General features: G+C 43.6%; 1 protein-coding gene across 1 annotated transcript in view; it reads left to right on the top strand.

Moving 5' to 3' along the window:
• The window catches only part of NCAM1 (neural cell adhesion molecule 1), a 102750-nt gene that overhangs the window by 45008 nt on the left and 40376 nt on the right, over positions 1–17366 (top strand). The window contains exons 2-8 of the mRNA XM_068418129.1: positions 9958–10032; positions 11540–11758; positions 12501–12644; positions 13532–13669; positions 14152–14269; positions 15518–15687; positions 16565–16707. Of these exons, the coding sequence (XP_068274230.1) occupies positions 9958–10032; positions 11540–11758; positions 12501–12644; positions 13532–13669; positions 14152–14269; positions 15518–15687; positions 16565–16707 (1007 nt within the window). The remainder of the gene's footprint in view (positions 1–9957; positions 10033–11539; positions 11759–12500; positions 12645–13531; positions 13670–14151; positions 14270–15517; positions 15688–16564; positions 16708–17366) is intronic.

Below are 17366 nucleotides of genomic sequence, written 5' to 3' on the forward strand. Positions count from 1 at the left end.
TAGAAGACCTATGAACTGACTCGATTCTCACTGTTTGTAGTGTCTTCCACAGGACGACACTTTTGAGCGTATACTCAAAGTAGCTTGCAAAAGAGATCCAGCTGGATGTTTTCATCGTGACGTTGTGTGCAGTGTGACCAGTGTTTGCCTGACTTCCTGATGGAGGCACGTGTTTGGTGTTTACAGTTTGGCAACAGGACAGAAATTTTGTAAACTTTCTTTTCACAGGCATGGTTTAGTTTCTGGTTTAAGTATGTTTCTGAATTGTACTGTCAGTTTCTATAAAGCAAAAAACCCTGAGAAAACTCTTGACGTTGCTCTGAAATAAGAAAAACTGCAAGAATGTATGGAACAGTGTGTGGTAAACAGTGTGTGCTTGAAAGTCAGGCAAATATAGCCCAGTTGTTTGCCTTATTGTGTAATTACAATGTATGACAAGAAGAAACTAATTTTTGTTGATCACCAAATCAGTAACAGTGTGAGATTTTTTTTTTATCAGCTAATGAAAAAAGGCCATTTGGATCCAAAATGCTGCTGTCTCTGCTCTTTTCCAAATAATGTGGATGATATAGCTCTCCTGATTGTGCCTGAAGATGGGACCAGGAGAAAGTGAGCAGCTAAATGATCAGTTGTCATTTCTTCAATTAAGTGTTGAACTCACTTCAGTTAAAAAATCTGTGTTTCTTGTGTTGTTAGGTCATAGTCAGAACATGTTTCTGCAAAGAAAGGGGACGTATGACAACCGTTGTCGTCTATGTAGAATACGTTGCTATACCCTAACACACCCAAAGCCGTACTCCTTTGGCTTCCTTTGTCCTTGCAATGGAAAATTCTTTATATGCTACACTGAAAGGCAATGCAGGAGGCAGGAGCAGATAGTCACTTCTGACCTAAAATTACAGAAAGTTGCACTTATTTCATTAGAAGCACAAACCTGATGAATCTTTAGGCTGTTTTCTAATCTTTTACAAATCCTGTTTTTTCTCATCTTGTCTGGGTTCTTAATATACCCACAATGCAGTGTCACTCACCCACATTTCTTTTTCAGCAGAAGATTGTAAAACTTCCTAAGTTTTTAATTAAAAGTGTTCGTACTCTGATTTAATGGCTCCATAAAGCATCTTGGCCTATTCTGCCTCAGGTAAATGAAAATATTTGCTGTGACAAATAGGGCTATTAGTTTTATGATCCATAGCAATAAAAAGCTTTTATCAAGAATGTCATCAGAAGAAGCATAAAACTGTGTTCTAAACTACTGATATGTCTGAGAAGCTTTACTTTTTGGTTTATAAGTTTCTGTAAGAAAAAGTGCTAGTGGTATCTTTTTTTTGGTATATCTTGTGGTCACTTCAAAAATTAAAAGCACTTCTGAGCGATGTTTGAAAAGATCCTGTACATACGAAGGATGGGGTCACAACCTGGGGAAGAGGTCTGGGCATGATCTGAATTATTCCCTCTTCTCTGCACAGATTGCCAGTATCAACTTGGGCATGTCACTTTGTCCAGAATCAAAATAATTTTGACTTCAATTAAGCATAGAAGAAATCTTTCTGAATTCCCTGTTTGTGTTTTTGTGGTTACACAGGCTGGCTGGCTCACTGATTTCAGCTGCTTAGGCAAGCGTATCTTTCTGTGGCAGGGTGCAGCTTTAAATAATCTACAGACATTTGCAGCATGGCAGATGGGCTAGTGGACAAGGCTTTGGGCTCAGAGAGATCGCTTTGTCCCTTGTAAGGGTATATCGTGGGCCTATACCCAGACCCACAGGCAGGCAGGGTTTTGAATAGTAAGGTTACACTGTTTTATGTAACAATTTGAAGCATGTTTGCCTTAAAAGAGGACAGCATCTGGTTTTGTTAAAGCAAGAAGCGAGTTAGCCTTCTCCCACCTCCAGCAGCCACCAAGTCATTTTGGAAATGGAGTTTTTCATCCCATAAATCCACCCTGGACCTACTATGGGTACCATTTTATGCAGCTGAGGCCAGGGTGAAGTTGACGGAAGATTCTGTCTAGCACTGGAGCTGGCTGGGCAGGAAGAGAGCCTGCAGCCAGAGGCACTGCACAGGACCAGAGCTGCCCCTGCTTTTTGCATGCTCTGCAAGAGCCACTGCTGTCTCAGTCACTTCAAAAACCTGTGGCTGAGAGCACTGTGCTCAACTGGAAGTGGGATGCTGCAGTGGTGGGCAGGGGACATGCCCCCTGAGCAGTGTGTAGTGCTGCCTGTTCGCGTTGACTACAGCATGGCGTGTTTAGCAACAGGGTGAAGAGCATCCTCTCACGTACCAGCTGCAGGTTGCCCCTGGGCCCCTAGCCTAGGGTTTGGTTTTTTGTCAGATGGTTCTCCTCTAAATGCTGCTTTGGTCATGTCTTTCTCGTATTTTGTTGTGGCACTGTGGTAAGCTGCTGTTGGCGTCCTCTCTGAATCTTTATGTTCTGAGATTCCCCAAAGGTATCAACAATCCCCTCCTCCAAGTCATGGCAGAATTACTGCGCGGTTACCATGGCGCCGCGGGAGGAATTGGATCTGCAGACCAGCTGAGATCAATCCCAGCTGCCTGCCTCCTACTCCTGAGCAGTCAGCGTATTTTTAATAAAGTGACTGTGTACAGGAGGCATGTCTTTGTCTTGTTAAGCCTTTGTTGTATATTAAATCCTGAGGGCTTTCACCATAATCTGCTGAACTCACAAGCTTTACAAATCCTACCCTTACTCAAAGAGCTGTGGGCATTAGCCCCAGTAGATGTTTTTTTTCCTGATCAGTTTTGTTTATTTCTGGAATTTGGCGTGCACTGCAGAGTTTAAGTGGGGAACTGCTGCTAGAAATGAATGAAACTAAAGGTACAATCTCTAAGAAGTGAACTGAGGGTTCTGCCTTTAAAACTCTTTTTATCCGTATTGGGTTTTATTTGCCAAAAGGTGATGGATTTTCTCTTAGCTTCACTTGTGCTGGAGAGTAATGTAATCCAAAGGAAAAGCAGAGGGAACATAAAGCTGAAAGCTTGTGCTGTTAGTGCATTTGGTTCTAGACTTTAACTTTTAGCCTGCATTTCCTTCCACTAACTTCCATCGATTTAATTTGTTTCCAGGTGTCAACGATGGTGTCAGCAGGCAGGGCGAGCTCCTCTGAAAACCCAGTACCTGAGTGGATGCTGAATTCTTCTCCACCCAGCTCTAGCTGCATATATTTAGGGCTGCCTTTAGATATATAAAAACCAGGTGCATAATTCAGATTCCACAACCCTAATGCTAGAAGATGGCATAGTCTCATCTCCAGGCCTCAGAAATTCACCTTGTTCCTCTGCACTGTGGCCATAATCCAAGACATCCTGCTGGTACTGTTTCAGTCAGGCTTTTGTCAGCTGTTCTGCTGCAGGGTGGATGCAGATTTGGATCAGAGAATTCAGACAGCTGGAAGTAGACTTGTGTTGGCTGTTATTTATTGCTCTGTACTTACTTTCCTTCTCCCCTATCTCCTCCTCAAAGCAGTAACTCAAATATTTTTAACTTATTTTTTAAGACTGTTTTTGAGAAAGCTATGAGACACTAAGAACAGTGTTTTGGAAAGTATTTTTGGTACTCTGTGGATACAAAGTTTTTTCTTCTAAACAGGCGCAGTAGTCAAGTTACCTGCTTGGTGATGCTTCCTCGGGGTGCTGAGAAATGGCCGACCTCCAGTGAAAGGACATGAGTGCCAGATCCTTACAGCTGGCAATTCTGTTTGTATCGCAGTTGCGAGGCTCCAGGCTTTTTCTTTGCCATCCTGCCTGCCGTGTTTGTATACGGGGACGAGTCTAGTTTTCTTTATCTTCTTTTCTCTACCTGCTTCAGCTTGCTGCAGCCACAGTGACTCTTCTGTATACAAAGTGCTCCATCAGTCTGCTTTATTGGGCTGTTGTTAGAATCATTACACCAAGGCAGAGTAGCATCCCAAGCTTCTGGGGAATTGTTTAATCGAGCTTGAATGTGCTGAAGGCTGTTTAGATCCAGTTGATCCCAATAATTCTTTATCTGGGGGAATAAAAGCTGGATTCTTGTCAAAGGTGTGGCAGAGGCAACACTTTGTTCCTGCCCACTTCTTTGAGCTACAGAGAAATGCTAGATTTGTCGTGTAGCATGTGCTGAACATGGTAACAATTCATGCTGTGAAGTCAAAAGGATTTAGGTCCTTATTTAATTCCAAAGTTCAAATCTGAACCTTGAGGGTCAGTGGCAGACAGCTAAAGGAGTGGAGTGGTTTTATGGGAAAGGAAGGATGGCGGGACGGAACCACGATGGATATAACCCAGTAGTAAATTTGCATTAATGCCAGTCTGTAGTTAAGCGTATTTAGTGTTCCAAGACATTCCGTTTGCATGGCCCCAGACAGATCTTCTAGAGCAGTGTGTGCATTAGCCTTCCTGCTCTAATGTGGGTGAGTGCAGCTCACTGCAGTTCATTCACACTCTGCTTCACGCGAGTCCTTTTGAATGTTGACAGATACAGAACCAATACTCGGCAATTAACACACTTTCCTCTGCTTAAAGTGGCATATTATTTACTCTAACAGGTAAAGCCTGCTGTGTTAGCCTCAGTATTAGCCCAGCAGGGAGACATCCTCCCTGCCTATTACCAAAATCATGGCTTAATTTGAGCTCATTTCTTTTGTTGAAATGCAAAACTAATTATATTTAACTACAGATGAACAGGAAGCTGCATTAGCAGAGTTTTTTCAAATCAATGGGGCGTTATTCAGCATTATTTGGGGGCTGGGGAACTTTGTAACCAGATAAAAGATACGGGAGAGGGCAGAGCTATAAAAAGTGTTATTGTGTGATTATGAAGAGGCCTTTTAATGCAGTTATTATGTGATCCTAAAAAGGCCTTTATTGCTTGAAGTTGGAAGTGGAATACAAATGGGCTCACAGTGTCTATTAAATGAAGAGTGGAAAAAATAGTCTCCGTTTCCCTGAACTGCAAAGCAAAAATAACGATTAAGTGGTGATTAAAATTGGTGGCGGTGCTGGGTTTGTTAGTTTGATCATATACTAAGCAATAAAGTTTAGCAAGTAGGGAGCAATTGTTTGTGTTATTTCAGGCATAGTTCATTGTTACGATGAACGTGTTTATCCAGGTTATGATGTCAGCAAATTGTTCTGCTGAAAAAGGCTGGTTGAAACAAATAGGGTTGTATTCCTTGCTTGGGTGGAAGCTCTGTAATTCACCTTCTGTGCAGGACACTAGATAAGCAGGACAGACAAGAGCAGCAGGTACCCTCAAAAGTAGAGCACACTATAGTAACTCCAATCTGCCGTTCCAGGGCCAGCCTAGCACTATTACTGATATTCTGCACTATTTCCCAAGCCAGCTTAATACTATAGCACTGCCTGCCAGTGACTGTCACCTTGTCACTGTTTAGTAGCAGTGTTCAACAAGACACTGACATTTTAAAGGACCAAATCAGTGCTTCTGACAGCAGCAGTTTGTTGAACGACGCTGGCCTTTTGCAGCTTTTCTGGGGTAAGGTAAATCAAGTGTAAAGGGCGTGGTTTCATGTGTCAGCTCCATCTCAGAATAAGCACTTGAGGGGAGGCCTTTTTTTGTTTGTTTTTACAGCTTGTCATTTGAGGGAAATAAATGAACGCTGGAGGAGAGATGAAAGCAGGGAGGGCATCTTAAAATGGAAATACACAGGCTGTCCCAGCAGTACGATAGTGACCCAAAACCATGGGCATGTGAGCAGAGTACCACTGGAATATGAGCTTGTAGCATGTCATCTGCCACACAGCTACTTCTAAATCAGTCCGGTTTCCTAATGTGCAGTAGATCAGAGTTCTGTTGGTTTTCTTCAAACGGTGCGAACAGAATACTCTGTATTGCTGAGGCCCTTGAAAAGATGTGCTTGAGGGGCATCCCTTTTGTTTTGTGTGCTGCGCAGAGATAACGTTTTAAATATGATGGAAGAGCGTGTAGCAGTGCATATGGATTGCTAGTGGATGAAGAAGGCAATAATGAAGTTACTGTGTTTAGTACGGAGGCAGCAATCGCACCACTTTTCTGCTTGTATCAAAGGTTTGTGCCATGTAACCTGCTCAAGTCAGCTCATGAAGTCTGGTTAGCAGGAAGTGTCTATCAATGAGAAGATTTCTCAGGCTAGTATTTTCTTGTAAAAGGGATTATCTAGGCTTTAAGCTGCCTGTGATGCAGATACAATGCTATGTGTTTCAGCAGTCTCCTTCAAGAAAAGTCACAAGATACCTAGTGTGCATCTGACTTACCTGATCCTCTCGCAGGGTACTTCAGCATCTTGTTCCTGTTACTAGATTAAAGAAACTGAAGTGTAGTGTGAAGTAGATTTGTTAATCCTGGCTCTCTGGTTTCTGCTACTCACGAGGTCACAGTTTCTGTGTCATGGTAATTGCTAGGTTTGAAAAGTGCATTTCCAGTGTTACTAACGATATCAGGAGGTTTCCTCTGTGCCTCTCTTGTGTTATGGTTGAAAGGAGTGTGCTGACGTACAGGGGGACTGTTGGTGGAGGAATTGCTGCCCCTCTGCATAACCTTTCCAGAAATTCTATTACTTAGGGCAGTAATTAGGAGTTTTAATGATAACTTTGCAGCTGGTGGAGCAGAGGGAGCACTGACTGAATGAGGCATAACCAAGGATGTCCTTCCTTCTCTCATTTCTAAGACTCCGAGAAGTTTTGCCTTCCTGTGTCCCAAGGGTGGTTTCTCAGTGTCATTCTCTTGAAAACCTGCCTGCCTGTCATTTAAATGCACAGAAGGAGTTTAGCCCTTATTAAAAAAAAAAAAAAAAAAAAAAAAAAAAAAAAAAAAAAAAAAAAAAAAAAAAGGAGGGGGAATCTTGAGAGCTGGACATTGTTGCCTGGGCTCAGATCTCTTGTCTGGCTCTTTCAACTATATTTACAGTAAGATGTTTCCTGATTGTGTGATTTTCTCCTGTTCTATGCAGCTACTGTGGCACAGACATGCATAAAAAAGATGTAAGGTAGAGTACAAATGCTGAATTCTGGGGTGATGAAAAGTTCAGTGCTTTACACAAAGCCTTTTTTCTCATTTCTAGCTGTAACAGAAAGCACCTGAGAATGGAATGAAAGGCATTAATAACCCCAACCTTTGCCACCGCCTTCCCAGCATGCAGCAACTCTAAAAAGTGTAAAAGAGGTCCATTGGTATATTTATGTAGTGTAGTATGGCCAAAAAAAAAAGAAAGAACGAAAGAAAAGAGGTATAAATTTGTGTTAGATCTCAATTAGCTCAAAGCTGTTTTATCAGCACCCTACTGTGTGCTAGCAGTGCTTGGCTGAGTAGAAAGAAAGTTGATGACTAGTCTAAATAACCTTCCCTGGACTGGGCTGCTTTTCCAAGGCAGTGCTGTGGGGGAATTCAGTCTCAACTTCATTGTGCTCCTGGTTGATAAAAAGCGCAGGGCTCAGAAAAGTGTCTTGGACAGTCCATATGTCTGTTTCCCAAGTACTGTAAGGAATGTTGCCATTGGCACATACAAACAGGTTTTCGTTTCTGAAGCAGTGCAGGTTTCTTAAACCCAGGTGTGTCTGGCAGCTAAAACTAGTGCCTCTGTGGTCTGGAGCTAAAATTAGCTGCTCTGAGAGAAGGATTTCCATGCAGTACAGCATGAAAACACAGAGAGTGACAGATGGAGCATTTGCAGTAAAGTTGCTGAGAAGTGCTCTGGCTACATGGGGTAGAGGAATAGCTCGATTAAGATGATTGTTTTCTGCAAGCTAATGGCTGCTGTTTCGAAATAAAACCTATTCGTTTTGGCCTCTTGAAATTCATACTTGACCTGGACTTGTTAGGCCACAGAACTGCTGCAGCATTAAGCTACAGTTGGAGGAAAGCCAGAATCCAATTACATTTTCTGCCTAATGGGTCATAATTTATGCTATGAAGAATGCAGTGAGGTTGCTGGGGGAAAAGGGCATTGGGCACGCCTGGATGTGCATTGTGGAAGGCTGATGGTATATAAACATGAATATGGGGAGGTATGCTTTTCTTTCTCACTTGTTTAGTACCAATGTAATTCAAATCAGAATTAATAAGCTGTTGTACAATGGACAACACAGGCCAGAAATCTGGGTAGCTTTCATCTTGGCTGTCTTAACTTGCTTTGCTGTGATTGTTGATTCTCCCCTTACTGTACTGAAACAGGATTGTTTTACCAAATTCAGCATCTTTGACTCTTCGCTTTTAGTTTCTGGTGACAGTTCCAAAACGCAATGTTCCTTCTCCTTTGTCCATTAAATGCCAATCAGTTTCACTTTTGTAAATAAATGAGGAAAAAATATGGGGGTTTTTTGGTAGTGGGACTCCAAAGGTAGGCTCCTAAGCTGTGCTTAGGTATTGAGGTAGGAGACTTGCCCTACTTCTTAGAGAGCTGCTCAGAGAGGTTGGTTATTCTTGAAAGCCCAACTTTTAGTTTAGGTATCTAAATACAGATTCAAAAACTGAACTTTGGACTTCTGTTGTCAATGTTGGCCTTTTTTTACTTTCTGAGTGAAGGTGAGAAGGCTTTTACAGCAGTAAATATCTGAGCCTCTGAACTTTTACAAACATTTAACTGTTTACCTGCGAGCTCTGAATGTTCCTTAATAAATTGTTCTCATTTGGGTGAGACTAAGGATTCTTGGTTCTGTAAATTTAATTCCTAAACAGGAGCTATCACTCACATGCTGAAGACAAGATCATAAAAGACAGTTTCATTGATAATTTGAAAATACTGTAAAAGGGTCCCATTATTAAAAGTGCCTGTCTTTTGCTGATGCCCCCAGCTTCTGGAGTGTTTATACTAGAAACTACTGTAGTGTCATTCTGGTGTATTTGCATCACTGCACAGTGCTGCAGCTGCTGCCCAAAGACATAAATTGAGTTTGTAATATGGTCTATGCTCAAATCTAGTTCCGTTGTAATGCAGAAGGATAATTGTCTTAGATAGTAATGCAAAGCAGAAATCTGGTCTGGAGGAACTCAGAGGTCTGGATTTGAGACATCTAAGATCTCTTTGTAGTTTCTTTGCACTCATTATTCCATTCAGCAGAGAACTTCCCAGGAAGAGCATCCCAGAATGTGATTCCAAATGTAAAATTCAGATGTTGGAAAGATTTGTAGAGTAACAACAAGAACAAAAATGAGCCTATAGACATAGGCTATTTAGTCCTTGCTGCACTGAATCTAATAAACCTTTAGCCTTTTATTATTTGGCTCTTTGTACTTGCAGTTCTGTTTGGGATTGAATTATGTTAAAGTAGTATAGCTGAGAGAAATTAGATTACCCAGAAATAAAACAGGCTGAGTGCAGGAGCTAGAAGGGCAACGTGTACTTTATTGAAAACTACAAGGAAGGTGAAAGAGTACCCCCAGACAAGACATGTGGGTTAAAGATGTCCAGAGGGAGACTGAAAATGTCCGAGAATCATTTTGATTTCCTTCAGCAACGGTGTCCTCAAATATTCTCCCTGGAATCGTTATCAAACTTGAGTTATTTTTAAATGATTCCTTTGAGGCTGTGCTGGATGCAGTTGTAGGGAGCACAGGAGGTACAATATTTGACCTTTGAGCCAGTTCCAGTTTGAATTCAGAGGAGTCCTTACAGGCTGCTTGATGTTCTGGTGTGCACACCAAGTGCACTCCCTAGTATCGCAGTGTGGTAGAGATTTGAACGTAAATCAGCCCTTTCTGTATCGTTCTATGTGGTTCTATAAAGGGCTGGAAGCAACTCTGAATGTTAGCCATTTCTCTTGGGTCCTCAGGGGTCCACGGCACTGTACATTCAGATAAATACTGATAAAGAGCAATGCTTATGGAGCCAAGACGACTCCAACCTATGCTCTTCCATTAGATGAGTAAAGGAGCCATGGGAATTGGAAGGCTGGCACAGCTTTTTTGCTGAAGACCACTCCTGTTGTCTGACCATCTTCTGCACGCTCATTTCTTTTCCAGACTCTCTACAAGTGGACATTGTTCCAAGCCAGGGGGAGATCAGTGTTGGAGAATCTAAGTTCTTCCTATGTCAAGGTGAGTGATGGCTTATGGCATCAGTTGTCTCTATCTGGGTTTGCTGGGAAGGTCGATCAATGTATTAACTCTGGGATAAAAGCTCCAGTGCCAGGTGTAGCTGCAAGATCTCTTGCTGTTTCTTTCTCATATGCCCTTACGGTTTATAAGACTGAGTAGCAAAGGCAACACATGCTGTTTACTGGAAACAGTAAATGCATTCTCCCTTGAGAACTGGCAACAGAAAGCAGCTCCAGCAAACAGATTTTAAAATGAAGAAACAGGTATTGAAGTGTTGTCTCTAAGCTTGAGCAGTAGCCACAACAATGGCGCCTTGCTTCATTCCACAGCTCTTTGATATTTTGAATTTAGAATTAAGCTTGTTGTTTTTCCAAATTATGTCTCTAATCAACTGCTAACAGCAGTAATGGGAGTGGTGGGTGACTTGAGAGTTGTTACGTCTGCAACTAAGGATTTCTAATGCTGCTGAAAACCTGCATTTCTTGTGGCACAATTTACTGGTTGTTCAGGCCACCACCTGCCTCAGGCTGTTCTCCTGCACAATGTGGTGCAGTGCTGACACAACCCATGTGCCTCAAAGTGGGTCCTACAATTTTATGGCATTTTCCAAATTAGCTTCCATGTGTCCTCTTCAGAGGTTCTCCTGAAAGCAGCTGGCCTGGTTTCTGATGGGAGGAAATAGTATTATGGAGCACTGACGTGATAGCATCCTAACGCAGAGCAAATAGGTGCTATAGTGAGCTCTGGGAGCAAAATGCCATCAGAGGACCATGCTTCCTCAGGAGCATACTGACTGGGACAAGTAATGAGGCCATCGGATCTAGGAGTGCTTAGCTGCAGGGTAATTTGTTAATGCCAGTGCTTTAAAAAAGAAAGTATACTCTGAGCAAGTGCAGTTGTGATGATACTTGCATTCAGAAAACTCTGGGATCAATTAAAGCCTCTCCAGTAATAGGAGTTTGTCCCAAATAACAAAGCCACGCTGAGGAACGCAGAGATGTGAGCTGCAGGAAGGAGTCAGCCTGGAACCACTTAATGACAATTCTGATTTACACTGGATGCAGCAGGAGGTTTAAGCTGATCAGTGCCAGAACTGCTGCTACAGCAATGTCACCGGTTTGATATGCAAAGTAGGCCAGCCTGCAAATACAGGTGTTTATTGAAAACGTGATGGAGCTGAAGCAGGAAGAGATTTTTATTTGTCGGGCTGATCTGTGTAGTGGAGGGGCTGGGATACGGGGTCCCAGGATGCATAGGCAGCCATTCTGGGCTACAACGAGTGTACCCCTTTTAGATTATAAAACCAACCTAATATCGTTTTTGCAGGACAGCAGCTGACCATTCACAGTGCTGTGAGAGAGAATTTTCTTTGCTTGCTTCTCAGGTACCAGAAGCCCTTCCCCTGGGTCAGTCTTCTGCATAGTGCTACTGGTTGTATTTAATTCCCTCTGTGCAGTTTTGTTGGGAACTAATTTCAATTTACTCTGTTTTCTTTTATTGTCCCTAGTGGCAGGGGAGGCCAAATACAAAGACATCTCCTGGTTTTCCCCTAATGGTGAGAAGCTGACACCGAACCAGCAGCGCATCTCAGTGGTGCGAAATGATGACTTCTCCTCCACCCTCACCATCTACAACGCCAACATTGATGATGCTGGCATCTATAAATGTGTTGTCAGTAGCGTGGAGGAGGGAGACTCTGAAGCCACCGTCAATGTGAAAATTTTCCGTAAGAGAGCGGCTCCGAGGCTATTTTCTGGTCTACCTTGCACATGTATGAGGCAAGATTAGAGAGGCAACCATTTTGCCTTCCTAGAAAAGGCTATTTGTAAAGGGGAAGAAGGAGGGTGAAAAGAAGGGGGATGTTAAGAAGATGCAGCCTTCTCCTTTCTTGGTTTTGAGAGGAAAGTGAGAACTAGGACCTTGGCCTGTCAGGGCATTACCAGCATGCCTACTGCTTAAATTCTCCCGAAAGACAGGAGAGCAAGGGGTAGAAGGAGAAGATTCTAGCGCATCATAAATGTCTGTGAGGAGTAAGCAGAGACAGCAGCTTTTGTGGGTGACAGTCATGCTGTGAGATAAGACTAGTGTTCAGTAAACAGGATCACCCGTTCAGAAGGTTAAAATAAGCCATCAGCGTGTTGTCCAGCAGAGCCATGATGGCAGCTCCTCCCCTTCCTGCTGGGAAGCTGAGCAGTTCCAAGTCACATTTTCTCTTTGCAGTGTGGACAGATCAGTGAGCAAGGTGTAGAGTATTGATTTGGCCCACTGATATGCCTGGGAGGCATGGCTGGAAAATGGGGTTCCTGTGTTGCAGTCACAGACACATCTTTATCCTCCCCTTAGGAACGTGAGGATTTCTAGAGAACACGTCCGCTGGGGTTTCTTTGCTTTCCTCAGGCTTGAGTCAGGAGCACAGCTTGAGGTGTGCCAAGAAAGCTGCAGTGACTTTCTCCTTCCGTTGTTTTCAGAAAAGCTGATGTTCAAGAATGCTCCCACTCCTCAGGAATTCAAGGAAGGGGACGATGCTGTGATTGTGTGTGATGTGGTCAGCTCACTGCCTCCTACCATCATCTGGAAGCACAAAGGCAGGGATGTTATCCTAAAAAAAGATGGTAAGGCACAAGAGGTGTCTTGGTGCTTGTCTGTTTAGGGGTCAAATGTCCATTTCCCATCAGGGCTCAAATCAGGCTCATACAAGAGGTTCAGGAGAACAAAATGGTGGTGGTCACAAGGGAGGAGAGAAACAATTTGTACCTAACACTAGGTTAGGTACAGTCACTTAGGATGTGAATTTAGTTATTCAAGGTGCTGCTGTTTGGTAGTGGCAGGGCAAAAATGTTCCCACAGAAATGGCCATCAGGCTTTGACACTGGAATAGGCCAAGGAATGCTAGAAAACATTTTCAGGTAAAAGAAATGCCATCAGATAGAAAAGCTGTGTGTTGTGATGCTCTTCAGTCTTCCTAAGGAAAAGGGGCTAAAAGCTCTTTGCAAGAACCTTCCCCTTTCTTTCAAAATGCTGCAGACTGTCATGCCCAGAGGGGCATTTCACTTGCAGAGGGAACTCCAGAGCCCTGACTCCAGTTGAGTGTTTGTGCCTCAACTGTGTTTTCCACGTCTGCTTGTGGGAGGCACGAGGGAAGTCTAGTAAGACTTGAACTCTGCCACCCTTGGGCAAGAGGGGCAAGTTTCAAATTGCTTGTTGTCTGATACTAATTAAATGTAAATGTGTGTGCGTATATTTATCTGTTTATCTCTCTGGGTGTACTGAATGGTATAAAGCACCAGAGCAGTTTGCCTGCTACCCACATCTGTTTTTGTTTTTTTTTCTGGGCAATGTCAGATCCAGTTACAGCAGCATTTCTGTTAAATGATGGGAAGGGAAATTTTATTACACTAAGCCTTGTCTCAACTCAGAAAGGGCAAGGAGAGAAGAACCTGTGACCTGTAGTGAGCTTTCCTGAGCATCCTTGGATGAACCTTCCTTTTGTCTTTTCCAGTTCGATTTATAGTCCTGTCCAACAACTACCTGCAGATCCGGGGAATCAAGAAAACAGATGAAGGGACGTACCGCTGTGAGGGACGGATCTTGGCTCGTGGGGAGATAAACTTCAAAGATATTCAGGTCATCGTAAATGGTGAGCAGCTTAGAGTAAGGCTAGTATGGGGGCAGGGTATGTAGCACCTGCACCCCAGGCTGCTGATGGAAAAGTAACTTTAGATTCATACTCACCATTTACCATCAGCTTACTCATCTTTCTCTGCTGTGTCAAATAAAAATGCCCATGAAATTGTCTGGGTGTTTACCAGATGTTTACAGGAAATTATCATGTCAAGAGAAACCTTAAGTGTTTCATGACTTAGAGTGAGGTATTGATCTTGTTGGGACTCGCAAGTGGTTTTGTCCACAGTACTGACTTTCTGTCCCCCCACCCCCTAATTGCTTTGGAGAGCTTGTGCATCAGACCTGTTGACTGAAATCTGCAGGTGATGGCATAAGGGTTTGAATTACTAGTGACATCTGTGTGTATTGCAGAGATTTACAGTGAGCCTTCCAGGGCTCACTCTTGCTCACATCTTCTGTCCTTTCTAACTTGAATGTGGATTCCTTCTCTTCTAGTACCTCCTTCTGTGCGTGCCAGGCAGAGCAGTATGAATGCCACGGCCAACCTCAGCCAGTCTGTCACCTTAGCATGTGATGCTGATGGCTTTCCTGAGCCAACCATGACGTGGACAAAGTAAGATGCTGTGTGCAATGGCCTGATTGTGTGTGAGCATGGATGTTTTCACCAGGGCCTGGAAAACCAGGCTGGAGGGAAAGCAACATTTTAACTGGAATAATTCATTTTTCTCACAAGAGAAAGAATGGCCTCATAACGGAATTGCAGTTAGCTTCTATTGTGGGTTAGCCCCAGTAGGCAGTTAAGCACTACACAGCCACTCACTACACACCCCCGGAGTGGGATGGGGAAGAGAATCAGAAGGGTAAAATCCCAAAACTCCTTGGTTGAGATAGAGACCCTTTAACAGATAAAGCAAAAGCTGTGCACGCAAGCAAAGCAAAATAAGGAATTCATTCACTACTTCCCATTGGCAGGCAGGTGCTTAGCCCGGTCAGCTGTCCCAGCTGTGTCCCCTCCCACCTTCTTGTGCACCCTCAGCTCACTCACTGGCAGGGCAGTGTGAGAAACAAAACCCTTTGATGTTGTGTGTATACTGTTCAGCCATAGCTAAAACATCAGTGTGTTATCAAGGCTGTTTTGATCACAAACCATGGCACCATGTGAGTTACTATGAAGAAAATTAACTCTATCCCAGCTAAAACCAGTACAGCTTCCTGGAAAAACAAGAATAACAGTAAAAATAGCAATTTTTCCCTGTCCATTGCATCCTTTGTCAAGCTGCAAATCGAGATGAAGCTTCACGCTGACCAGACCTGTCCTGTGGGTCAGTTTATTATCATGTGTTGCACTGGTGGGGAAGCTTAGACAAAAGCGGATGCGTAACTTGCATTTGTGATGCCAGGAGATCTGCATCTAAGATCTTCTCTTCATTTCATTGGGTCTAAATTTCACTGTAGGCAGTGATACAGCCTTCAGGTATACTGTTCTTGAAATTGTGTAACCTTTGGTGAAGGTTATGAGGGCTAGTTGTAATGTTGAAAAAGCTGATGACAACTTGGAATACTGCCTTGATATGCAAGGACAGAAGCCATCTTCAGTGGTGTTTATAGTTCTTGCATATAGGCTATGATATGTGTCAGGAGGTGAAAGGTTCAGCTGCCGAGACCCTTAAGGCAGGAGGGATTAGGAACAGACCAAAATGTAAGCTTTGTAGCCCATATGGAAAGGAAAAGGTGGTGGTCCCTCTCAACCTGAGGAGTTTCAGTGTAGTAACGCAGTTCTAGCATTAACAACAAGCCTAAAACAAACATCCTTTGATTGCTTCTCCTCCCCAACACAACCGGTGTGCTTTGTGCCCTGCAGGGATGGAGAGCCAATAGAACAGGCCGATGATGAAGAGAAATACAGTTTTAACTATGATAGGTCTGAACTAATCATCAAGAAGGTGGATAAGAACGACGAAGCAGAATACATCTGCATCGCTGAGAACAAGGCTGGCGAGCAGGATGCCACCATTCACCTCAAAGTCTTTGGTAAACACGCGCTTACCGTCCCCCCTTTCCAATCCAGTTGGCTGTTTGGTAGCTTGCTAGTGCAAGCTGGAAGTAACCTACTTATCCCAGTTAATGCCTGACGTGGCTTTTCCAGAGCTGCTTCTTTCCCAGGTAATGCTGTGCACCTCTGCCATCACACTAGGCAAAACAGATTCTGTGTATGTGTCTGAAACAGATGCCAACTCCCATTCTGCTTCCTCTCTGATCAAAGAAATTCAACCCTGTGCAGGGGGTGGTGTAAGATTCACATGCTACTTGAAATATCTTCCAGGCCCCGAGGGCTGAATCTTAATCCAGCCAAGGCTGCTAGTAAAAGGGCTTTAGCACTTCAGTGGGACTTGCTATAACACAGACAGGGAGGTGAACTCCACTCCAGCACTGTGTGAATAATCTCAAGCTTGAAGGAATGAATCAGTAGCTTTCCTACCTTCCATGAATCTGGGAGTGTTGAGGAGTATAATTCTCCCTGTCCCATCCCTCTGCAGCCACTTGACAAAGCTGCTTCTCAAAAGGCTAATTTGGGGTTGAGAAAGTAGCCAGTGAGGTGGAAGACTTAGCTCATAATCCCAGGGACTGATCATTTGTACACTGTTAAATGGGTTCTACTTCAGATATATCCTCTTCTAGTCCTCCCTTACAAGCCTCACCTATAAGCACGTGTAGAAAAGGTTTTCTGCTTCTGCAGGGAGGTACCCTCTTCTGAAATGTGTCACTCTGCTCCCTTCCCTGTATGGCAGTAAACTTGTGCCAATTTAAAAGCCTTTTTTTCCCCAACGTTGCCTGTTTCAAACATTGCTGTTGACAGGCAAGCTTCATTCTGAGCACCAGCTGAATGAAGGTTGCTTTTTCTTTTCAGCAAAACCCAAAATCACCTACGTGGAGAATAAAACAGCCATGGAGCTGGAAGATCAGATTACACTGACCTGTGAGGCATCTGGGGACCCAATCCCTTCCATCACTTGGAGAACTTCCACCCGGAACATCAGCAACGAAGAGAAGGTATAACCTTTCCCAAAACCATGGTCTCATTTGCTGGGATCGGTGCAGCTTGTATCTGCCTGCCTATGCTGATCCAGAATGCATGATAGCCACACACAGATGCACACAGGAGTCATGGTGATTCCCCTCTCTGTAGTGAGAACACGTGCGGTCCTGCACAGACTATCTGCTAAGGGGTCAGCTCCACAGCTGAAGTAATGCCATAGGTGTCCTTTTGCACAAAGAGCCATCTCAGTTTATAACAACTGCTGATATGCTTTTTAATTCGTGCTGGTATCGCTCTGAGCTGAATTAGCTTGAAAAGCAGTAGGCCCTGGACCCTTTTCAGAGGAGTTTCCAAAGGGACCTGCAGTTTCACAAAGCTTGTGAAAGGGTTTTTCCCATCTGTTTCCGAGCGGAGAGGTGGGAATGAGCACCCCGAATCCAGTGTTGTCCATGCTGTCATCATGATGATGATATGATCTGGGAGGGTGGCAGGTGGAGAGGTGGGGGCTATTATCTCTCAAAGATGCAGTGGACCAAAATGAGCCTGTTAATTCCTTCTTGCCCTTCTGTATTGTATTCTAATACTGCACATAGCTGAAGCACAAAAGCCTGGCTGCCTTTGTGTTCACCTGTTTTGTTGATCATGTCAGTACCATTTTGTTCTTAAAAGGCAA

This window comes from Nyctibius grandis, chromosome 25, assembly GCF_013368605.1.
Source record: "Nyctibius grandis isolate bNycGra1 chromosome 25, bNycGra1.pri, whole genome shotgun sequence".
In the NCBI taxonomy this organism is placed as follows: Eukaryota; Metazoa; Chordata; class Aves; order Nyctibiiformes; family Nyctibiidae; genus Nyctibius; species Nyctibius grandis.